The sequence below is a fragment of the Nannospalax galili genome, unplaced genomic scaffold (genome assembly GCF_000622305.1).
Source record: "Nannospalax galili isolate Female #2095 unplaced genomic scaffold, S.galili_v1.0 scaffold127, whole genome shotgun sequence".
Lineage (NCBI taxonomy): Eukaryota > Metazoa > Chordata > Mammalia > Rodentia > Spalacidae > Nannospalax > Nannospalax galili.
In genome coordinates, this window is record NW_008360326.1 from 5,695,819 (window position 1) to 5,706,291 (window position 10,473).

Consider the following 10,473-nt stretch of genomic DNA (forward strand, 5'->3'; position numbering starts at 1 on the left):
TCAGTGTAGGTGTAAATTACCTAGCATGGCACTAGACTCAAAGTAGATGCCCAATAAACATCAACTCTTTCTCCTTCCCTTAATTGTACTGAGCTTCCTCACGCAATCTAGCAGAGGCTGTGTATGTATTGGTGGACAAGTGGTCTAGATGATGTTGATACATGAAAGTGTAAAGAAGCAAGTACAGGACCAGGGATGTAGCTCAGTGGTAGAGTGCTTGCCTAGCATTCACAAGACCTTAGGCATCATCCTAGTACCACTAAATATGTAACACAGATAAAAGCAACTACTGAGTAACCTAAAACATGGACCTGCCTACTAAGTTCTCATAAAGGAACCCTCCAAGCACACAGACCTATGGGGCAGGGTCTGCAGTTCTCAAAATCAACCTCAACTGGAGAAGATAGGCCAGCAGGGTTCCTGACCTTGAACAGTGACGCTGAAGAAGGCTGAGACCCCTTCTGTTCTGCATTCAAACTCTCCGCTGTCTTGAACTTCAGCCTCAGGCAAGATTAGCCGGTGTTTGCGCCCATCCATCTTTACCACCAGTGACTCACTCTCCTCCACTTTCTGCCCATCCTTGTACCAAGTCGCTGGGAAGTCGACTCGTGAGAGCTCACAGGTTAGCACCACCCGATCAGAGGTCGTGAAGTTCAGTGACACCTTGTCCTGGGGGCTCAGGATGTGCACTGGGCTCTCTGCATAGAGAAACCTGGTCATATGCAGTGTCTGTGACCAACACTGCTCAGGTTAAGTATCCCTCTCTCTGTCAGGTATACTCAGCATGGGGTGAATACACAGAGCCAACAACTGCTGTCAGTGCATATATTGGTGTTTTTAACACCAGGTTTTGAGGGCTGGCGAGATGGCTCAGAGGTTAAGAGCACTGGCTGCTCTTGTAGAGGACCCGGTTTTATATCCCAGTACCCAAGCGGCAGCTAACAACTGTCCATAGCTCCTATTCCAGGGGATCCAATGCCCTCTTCTGATCTCTGCAGGCACTGCACAGCACAGGTACACTTACATACATTCAGGCAATACTCTCATATACATAAAAGAAAAAAAAAGGTTTGAGTCTCGGGGCAGAGCAGGGGTGAAGCTCAGTGACAGAGCATTCGTTTAGTATGCACATAAGGTCTTGGGTTCAATTCTCAGTACTTCAAAAAACCAAAATAGGATTGGTTTTGCTATGGTTTGGGTATTACTGAGTGTGTCCCTGAAAGGTTCATGTGATAGAAATATGGTACCCAATGTCTGTTAGGTCCTCTAAGATTTAAAGCCAAGTAGGGAGGTAAGGAGGTCACTGGGCTCATCCTTGGAAAAGATTAATGTTGTTCTCACTAGGCCCCATGAGGGGTAATAAAGCAAGGTCACTTGACTCTTGGTGATTTCTGGAAGCTACCACCTTAAGACCTCATGCTCAGGAGTGGATGATTTCTTGGTCTTATAAATTCTAGCAAAGGAAAGATGGTAAGTGCTAGGATGGTCCTTGAATTTTCAGTGCTCTCTCCCAACCATCTGTAGAGATACCACATACTCTCTTTCCTTGTTTCAACCTAGGTGGGGGTGGTGGTGGTGGTGGTGGTGGCTGGAGACAGGTTACCTCAATTCTTAATCTAGCACCACTGTTCATTAACTTGCTAACTATGGGCAAGTCATTTAGCCTCTGTGCCTGCCTTCCCACCTGTAAACTGCGGAGGCTAAAAGAACCTGGTTTTATAGGGTTATGGATGAGACTGTACTAATTAGTTTACATCAAATGATTAGTCTGACTCCTGGTAAAACGCTACGAGAGTGTTGGCAGTTAAGACAAGAGGACCCGAAAGCAGGCAGGGAAGGAGGGCATAGGAGCCACATCTCTCAAATGAGAAGACAAACTGTAATGGCTTTTTTTTTTCAGTACTGAGAATTGAACCCAAGGCTTTGTACATGCTAGGCAAGTGCTCTACCTGAGCTGTATCTACAGCCCAATACGACAGAATTATTGTAAAGCAAAGTAATCCAAAGAACAAGGATGTGGTGCTGATGAAAGTAAGGGGAGATCTGTCTACTGTGAGTTGAAGCTGGTCTTCTAGATCTCTGAACCTTTAATCTGAACCCTTCTGGGATGCTCCTTACTCTTCTATCCCAGACATGGGAAATGGGAACAGCATCTGCCTTGTTTAGGAAACACAACTTCTGCGTTTTGATCCTATCTGTCCCCTCAGATTTCCATCAGTACCAACCTTGGATGGTGAGGGCAGCTGAGTCTTGCACACCAGGGCAGCTGAAGCCCACCAAGGCCCCACTGTCCTGGTGCTTGACAGCTTGCAGGATGAGTCTGTGCTGCAGGCCCTTCTGCTCCATACGGTACTGCAGGGCTCCAGGCTCCACCCGGCCCTCTGGCTCATTACTCTTAAGCTCTTCTCCATTAAGGAACCAGGTGCCCTGGATAATGGTGGATAGATCGAGGGAGAAGACGGCATCTTCCCCATCATACACCTGCACATCCTCCAGACCTGACACCAGGCGAGCTGTGGGTACTGGGGCAGAGACAGGGTATGGCTGTCAGAACCAGAAAGGACAGCAGAGGGCAGGGGCTGGCAGATGGGAAAACACAAGGACTGAGGGTCAGAGCAGGGAAGAGAGGTGATGGGAGGGCATGACTTAGGGGCAGAGACACTGATGGGCAAGGTCTGCAGGACTGACTCACCAAGGTGAGCAGAACCATGGAACACCACATGGGGACTGCGACCATGTTCACTGACTGTGCAGATGCGGAAGCGGTAGTCACCCTCAGCAGGCACACAGTCCCCAGGCACCTCTACAGCTCCAGCTTTCTCGATGCTGAAGCACTGGATCCAGTCTTCAGAGCCCACTTCCTGCCGCTCTAGGCGGTAGATGAAGGAGGTCTCAGGAGGTGGCTCAGGAGGTTTCCAGGTCAGCAGGACCGTATTCTTTTGGCCCTTGAACATCTCAACCAATACAGGAGGGCCGGGAGGACTGTGCTTGACACCTGAGACAAAGGCAGGGTTTACATCCAAGACTTGCTCAAGCCCCCTACAGCCCTTCCACTTTAAATTCACTTTGTCAACCCCGGCCCTGAGATCTGATCACCCTCCTGCCCTGGCCCTCCTGTTCAAAGGCCTTCATGCCCTCACATTTGACTCTGAGCAGAGTAGTGGTACGAGAGTTGCCCAGGCTGAAGGTGACTTCGCCAGCATCTTCTCGGGTCACCCCTGGAAGGACCAGGGCATGCATGTGGCCACAGCTGCTCTGGCAGGTGGCTGGTAGCTCCTCCCCATCACGGCTCCAGCACCCCTTAACCCCAGTTTCTCGAGTCTCCACCAACAGCGCTGCATTCTCTCCCTCCAGGACATCAAGCTTCCGAGGCAGGCGCTTCAGAATGGGCCCTGAGTTGTGGGTGGAAATCCATCAGCAAAAGATGTAGACACCACCAGCCTCAGCCTCCTCCCATTGACCAGCCGACCTTTGACCGTCACATTGGCCACAGTGCGAACTCGACCCCGCATTTCACACAGATAGACACCATCATCATCTGCCTTCAGCCTGTGGATGATGAGGCGCCTCACGGTGCCTTCCTCAATCTGCTCGTACTTTCGGCAGGGCAGCAGCCGTTGGTCCTCTCGGAACCAGGCAGTGGGGATTCGAGAGTTGGGCACTTTGCACTCCAGTACTGCAATGCCATGCTCCCGGCCCTCCACATCTTGCAGGGGTCTTGTGAAGCGGAGGCGGGGCTCTACAGATTGAGGATAGCAAGAAGAGTCTCAGGTGGGGGACAAGCCCAGGAGGACTCCTTACCATACATTAGCCTACACTGATAGTTCTTCTCCAGAGCCTGCAGTCTGGGAATGGTAGCCAAATTCCCAGGGTGAAAGTCAGATGGCCTAATTTCTCACCTCACCTTGACACTACCCAGCCACATCACCTTGAGCCAAGTACATTCAATATTCCTGTACTTTAGTTTCCTTACTTGTTAAATGGGAGAAAGGGAGGAACCAGATTAATGATTTTCCAACTGTTGCCTAATCCTGCAAGTGTCTGACACTGAATTTCATTTTTTTAAAGCATTCTATAACCTTTGTTTTGGTCTTTTTGAGACAGGATCTCCCTGTAGCCCCAGCTGTCCTGGAACTCACTATGTAGAGCAGGCTGGCCTTTAACTCACCACCTGCCTCTGTCTCCCAAGTGCTGGGATTAAAGGTGTGTGCTAAACTGTATTTCAAAAATGGGAAACACAGGGTTGGAAAATGACAAGAGAGTTAACTTGCTGGGGAAACAAGTTTTTGTGCCACTCCAGAAACTTCCTCTTTGCTGACCCACTGAACTTTTCTTTCTTGAGGGCATTCCATTTTCACACTGGCCTGGCAAGTTTGCGCACATCCAGATGTACTCATGAGGCCACTGACACACCCCAGGTGCCATACACTTGGCTGAGTGCCAGGCAGGACTCAAGAGAACTTGCCAACCTGCTTTCCTCACAGGGAGAAAGTTAGACAACAACTAGTGAAAGTATAATCCCTCAAATTGTGATGAAATCCTATTGAGAACTTCAGCTTTTGGTGTGAGTTTGGGGTGTTTTGTTTTCTCTGAATTTACTGTTTATGAATACTGACAACATATAATATAAAATTTATCTCCTCTGCCTTCATCTTCCCTCTTTGCATGGGCCTTCTTGACAGATTCTGAGATCCAACACTGTGAACACAGCCTCCACTCCAAATGTGTGTTTTCAATACAACAGCCCCCTTGTTCTGATTAGTCTTCTAAGTGCATGTTATAAATTTAGATTTCTTTATGCTTATAAAATTACTACTTTTAGACTGGGAGTATCGATGGGAATCCAGTTGGGAAAGGAGGACCAAAACGACAAAGGCTGAAAACACTGGATGCGAAAGTTCTAGGACTTGAAAAGGTTTGCACATCATCAACTATCCTTTAGTTTGGTGGATTTCCACCATCTGATTTCGAATCATCTGGGGAGTCTGCTAAGAAATTCCTGGGGACTACTAAATCTGCATCCCTGGGGGTTGGGAAGCTGGCAGAAAATGGGTATTTTAATACACACACCCCCACCCCTCCCCCTACCCCCGGCACCAAGGAGAGCAGCAGCCAAGAAGGGCCTCTGAGGGCGCCGGAGGCCCAGGGCGCTACCTTTCACGTGCAGCTGAACGGCGCTGAGCGTCTGGCCCGCAGAGTTGCGCGCAGCGCACACATAGAGCCCGCGGTCTTTGGCCTGGCAGTAGAGCACCTTCAGCACAAAGCCACCGTCGCGGTCGCGGTACATGAGGCGGCGGCGATCCGGTGCAAGAGGGCGGCCCTCCCAGTGCCATTCGATCTCGGGCTCGGGCTTGCCCATCACGTAGCAGCGGAACTTGGCGTGCTTGCCCTCGTTCACCCAGAACGTCTTGGGTGCGCACTTAAGCGGCTCGACCACCGGTGTGGTGGGCTCGTCGGGGTCCTCGGGCGGGCTCTCGGGGGGCTGCTGCACCTGGAGCAGCGCGCCGGCCTGCGCGTGGCCATGCGCGTTGCGGGCGTGGCACACGTAGACGCCCGAGTCCGGCAGCCGCGCCGCTAGGATGCGCAGCGCCAAGCTCGTACCCCCCGGAACACTCGCGGCGCGGCCGGGCTCGAGCGCAAAGTGGCTGCTGTCCCACACCTCGTCCAGCGCCATCCCATCCTTCTCCCAGTACAGCGTGGGCTGGGGGAGGCCTCCCACCTGGCACGTCAGCACCACCTCCACCCCCCGCAGCACCCACTGGGACTGGGGCCCGGTCAGGAACACCGGGGCACCCTCCCCGCTCCCCGGCGGCCGCAGCGGGTGCGCAGCGGGCTGGGGCTCGGGCTCGGGCTCCGGGGCCGGGGGTTCCAGGACGGTGATGGCGGCCGCTGCGTAGGCCTCGCCGGCCGCGTTGCGGGCGCGGCACACGTAGACTCCGGCGTCGGTGGGCAGCGCGCAGCTCAGCAGCAGGCTGTGCTCGGCGCCGTCCTCCGGGAAGCTCAGGCGCTCCGAGGCCACAAGCTGCTGCCCGCCTTTCTCCCACGCGACAGTGGGCGGTGGCTCCCCCAGGACCACGCACTTGAGCTCGGCCTCTGCGCCACTTACCACCCGCACGGGCCGCGGGAAGCGCAGGAAGCACGGGGGGCTCCCCTGATCCCCCGAGCCCGCCTTCATCGCGGCTGCTGCAGAGGGCCCGGCTGGGTGCGGGGAAGGGCAGGCGCCGAGGCCGAGGGCGCGGCAGGAGGCCCGAGCAGGCGTGGGACCCGCGGAGCAGCTCTGGCCGCTGTGCCTGGCTCGCCTCCTTACTCCCGGCCGGAGCTGCAGCTCTGCGGCGGGGCGGAGTGCGGGCCGGGAGCTAAGAGCCCAGAGCCCAGGGGGCAGTCCTTCCTGCTTGCCTTTCCAGCAAGGGGCCCCGCAGCCTCGTCTGCCCGCGGCCTGGCTTCCTGCTCTCAGAAGCCTCTCTTCTCAGCCCCCTCCCACAGCCTGGGCCTCTTTCCCCTCCTCCCTCCCACCTCCAGCCGCCGGGTCCCCAGCCGCCGGCCGGGCTTGGGCCTGAGTGGCAGAGGCGCCAGCAGCTGCCAATCCCAAAAATATTCTCTGATGACACAGCTGGAGGACAAGAGGCCAGACTGGCTCCTCCAGGCTAAGTATAGAGCTGGCGGGACCACCTGCCCTCTTCCTGGAGCCCCATTTCTAGCCCCAGCCCGAGGTCTTCCATGTTAGCCAACAGCTGCTGTGATTGAAAGGCACTCCAGAAAGTCTGAAGGATCTGGTGCATTCTGTCTTCCTGACAAATGACACTTTCAGGAGCTGAAACTTCCCAACCCTCACACAGTCTCCCATCCCAGTACCCAGGCACCTGTGGTACCTGATGTCCCCTCTGTTGGGTGCTGGGATGGGATGGGAGACTGTGTGTGTGTGTGTGTGTGTGTGTGTGTGCGTGTAAGAGGAATAGGTCACTTAGGGTGAACACCCTCCCTAGCCCCTTCCCCCACATTCTTGGCGGGAGTGGGAGATAAGGCTCAGGGCCACAGACAACTGCGTCAGAGATAGGTCTCAATGCCATGGGCAGGGGTAACTCGGACTGCAGGGTGTGGGAAGGACTGGGGGAGACTGGGGTGAGGAGGGTAGAAGAAGGCGGGTGGTGGGATGGGGAGAAGGAGAGTGGGGAGGCCCTGGCCAGACCTGGACAGAAGGGGCACAAGGGAGGGCGTGGGTTTCCTGTTGTCAGGGCTAAGTGAGCTATGGTGACCCAGCTGTCCCTGCTGCTCCTCTTCTTGTTGGCCCCACAGGATGGGCACAGCTGCCACGGGCCAGAGCTGGACCGAGAGCTTGTCCTGGCCAAGGTGAGGGCCCTGTTCCTGGATGCCCTAGGGCCTCCACCAGTGGCTGGGGAAAGTGGGGGTCCTGGGGTCAGGCGGCTGCCCCGAAGACATGCCCTTGGACGCTTCACCCAGAGGACCTCTGAGCCCGAGGAGGAGGATGTCTCACAGGCCATCATTTTCCCAGCCACAGGTAACTCAATCTTAATTGTGGACTGGCAGGGTGACTTTGAGAAGTAGCTGGTACCTACCTCATGGGCTTGGGGGCCAGGCTCACCTGGATATGGATCACAACTCTACACTTAGCTGGCTGGCAACAGTGGGCCAGTTCCTAAGCCTCCTTGCTCATCACCAAATGGGTAGTAGTACCTCTCAGGCTTGAGTGGGCCTAGAATGACTGGTATGTGAGAAGTATCTGGGAGAGTAAGGGTCTCTGGAGACAGAGGTATCTAGGCTCAGGCCTCTGCCTGCTCTCTGTCCTAGCTCTGCCTCTGCTCTCTGCCCCATGCCCTGTTTAGCTCCAGTAGCTGGGTCTTGAGAGAATGTCAGGGATGCAGCAGATTGCTTCTTTAGTCTACTCCTGTCGCATGCCTTGTTGTTTCCCCATGTCCCAGTGGCTTGATGAGTAAAGCTCTCCTGCTGGGTTCTTTCCTCATCTGGTCCACTTTTCTTTATAGAGGTTCCCTTGCCTCCCTCCCTGCAAGCTCCAACACCATAGTAGGGAAAAGTATGGTTTTCATATCAAGCAGAATCCCTGTCTGGTCATTTAGTTGCTGAATGTCAGATCATCTCTGTGGTTTCAGTTTCTTGTCCGAAAAAAAAAAGATTAATTGTTAGGAATTTTTAATGAGAGAAGCTGTGTAATAGTATGGTCTCCATTGCCTGTTTTTTTTTTTTTTTATTTGCTGCTGTTGTTTTGACAAGGGTTCTGATATATTCACTGTCATCTATGTTATGTCAGGACAATGATGCCAGCTGTACTTTCTTGGGAAGGACTAATCTTTATTCTGAGTAATATTTCTCTTCCTTCTTTTTATTCCATTCCTTCCCTCCTCAGTTGCTCTCCAACTTATTTTTTGAGACAGGATCTCTCACTGAACCTGGAGCTTACCAATCGGCTAGATAGACTAACCGACTAGCAAGCCCCCAGTGTCTTTACTTCCCCACTATTGAGATTAACAAAGTACACGTGGTTTTTTATGTGGATGCTGGGGATTGAACTCAGGTCATAATGCTTGAGCAATAAGCACTTTACCAACTGAGCCATCTCCCCAGCCCATAAGTTGTCTTCTAAAAACACAATCATTTAAAGGAATTTAATTTCTGACATGCTAAAAGATATCAAAAGTAATGTAACACCCATGCACACAGCATTCAAAATCATCACTTTCTACTACCTGCTGAACAGTAATTTAAGCTAACAAGTCTAAGTGTGAGTGAAGGTAGAGAGTGGAAAGGACTCTTCTTACACATTGCTGTTTGGAATATCAATTGATAAAACCACTTAAGAGAGAGATGGATATTATTTGTATTAGATGATGATTTGAAAAATTGAGGTGCTGAGTGGGGCATGGTGGTGCACGCCTGTAGTCCCAGCACTTGGGAAGCAGAGGCAGGCGGATCCCTGTGAGTTCAAGGCCAGCCTGGTCTACATGGTGAGTTCCAGGACAGCTGGGGCTACAAGGAGACCCTGCTTCAAAAAGACAAAACAAACAAACAAACAAAAAACAACAACAACAACAACAACAAAAAAACCCCAAGGTGCCTATGTCAGCTTTCCCTAGATCTGGATGGCACTCAACAGTGTTTGGCACTTGATCAGCACTGGGGATGGAAGTGGAGGAGCTTCAGGCCCTACCAATCAAGGTTGTCCTCTCTTTTCCCTTTTGCCCCCTGCAGGTGCCACCTGTGAGAACCAGCCAGCAACTGGAAGACTTGACCAGGAGGCTGAGGAGGGTCTCTTCACTTACATATTCCAGCCATCTCAACACATGCGCAGCCACCAGGTGACTTCAGCCCAGCTGTGGTTCCACACAGGGCTAGACAAGAAGAGCACTGTAGCCTCCAATAGCTCTGGGCCTCTGCTAGACCTGCTGGTGCTGTCATCTGGGGGGCCCATGGCTGTGCCCATGTCATTGGGTCAGAGCCCTCCTCGTTGGGCTGTGCTTCATCTGGCCACCTCTGCTCTCCCTCTGCTGACCCACCCTATCCTGGTACTACTGCTGCGCTGTCCTCTCTGTTCCTGCTCAGCACGGCCTGAGACCACACCATTCCTGGTGGCACACACTCGGGTGAGACCACCCAGTGGTGGGGAGAGGGCCCGACGTTCAACTCCCCCGGTGCCCTGGCCTTGGTCTCCTGCAGCCCTGCGCCTGCTGCAGAGGCCTCCAGAGGAACCTGCTGCCCACGCCTACTGCCACCGAGCTGCACTCAACATCTCCTTCCAGGAGTTGGGCTGGGACCGCTGGATTGTGCACCCTCCCAGTTTCATCTTCCATTACTGCCATGGTGGCTGTGGGCTGCCTACTCCACCAGATCTTCCCCTGCCAGTCCCTGGGGTTCCCCCCACTCCTCTGCAGCCTCTCTCTTTGGTTCCAGGGGCCCAGCCCTGTTGTGCTGCCCTCCCAGGAACCATGAAGCCCCTACATGTCCGTACTACCTCAGATGGAGGTTATTCTTTCAAGTATGAAACGGTGCCCAATCTTCTCACTCAACACTGTGCTTGTATCTAAAGGCATCTTGTTTCCTCATCCCACCACTAATGGCTAGGCCACTATCATCATCAGCTGGGAGGAGGACAAAGTGTGGAAAGTAGATGGTTCCTACTCCCCCTCTTTCTTCTACCTGAGGGCTTCCTACCCCATTCCACTCCTGCCCTATGGATAACATGTGACAATAAAAAACACAGCGCATATGACTTACATATATTCTTAGGCTTCTCTGATGTGGGGTTGGGGAGGACTGGGTCTGGAGGGTATGGCATTGTGGGATTTCAGGTCACTTAGCTGCCCTTGACTGGAGATCTGTAGTCCAAGAAATGAAATCTGGTGTGTATCTGTTGAGAAGCTGAAAAGTGTCCCAAGGTTCCTTTGACACCTACTCTGGAGACAGAATTGGTCTCTGACAAGCTAAACCTGACATGTCAGTCTA

At 53.1% G+C, this 10,473-nt stretch overlaps 2 protein-coding genes across 4 annotated transcripts in view; one reads left to right on the forward strand and one right to left on the reverse strand.

Annotated features, from left to right (window-relative positions):
• The window catches only part of Obsl1 (obscurin like 1), an 18,960-nt gene extending 12,497 nt beyond the window's left edge, over positions 1-6,463 (reverse strand). The window contains exons 1-6 of one of the 3 annotated variants that reach the window (XM_029560030.1): positions 5,155-6,463; positions 3,470-3,739; positions 3,141-3,392; positions 2,693-2,995; positions 2,226-2,522; positions 426-698 (exon numbers count right to left, since the gene is read on the reverse strand). In XM_029560030.1, coding sequence (XP_029415890.1) covers positions 426-698; positions 2,226-2,522; positions 2,693-2,995; positions 3,141-3,392; positions 3,470-3,739; positions 5,155-6,175 — 2,416 coding nt within the window. In that variant the 5' untranslated portion in view covers positions 6,176-6,463. The remainder of the gene's footprint in view (positions 1-425; positions 699-2,225; positions 2,523-2,692; positions 2,996-3,140; positions 3,393-3,469; positions 3,740-5,154) is intronic. The other 2 variants (XM_008825797.3, XM_008825796.3) reach the window with 2 other exon arrangements.
• Positions 6,464-7,046: 583 nt separating this feature from the next.
• Positions 7,047-10,240, forward strand: Inha (inhibin subunit alpha). The gene is made up of 2 exons (XM_008825795.3): positions 7,047-7,516; positions 9,223-10,240. The coding sequence occupies exons 1-2, from the start codon at positions 7,246-7,248 to the stop codon at positions 10,053-10,055; spliced, it is 1,104 nt and encodes a 367-aa protein (XP_008824017.1). The 5' UTR covers positions 7,047-7,245; the 3' UTR covers positions 10,056-10,240.
• Positions 10,241-10,473: the final 233 nt, after the last annotated feature.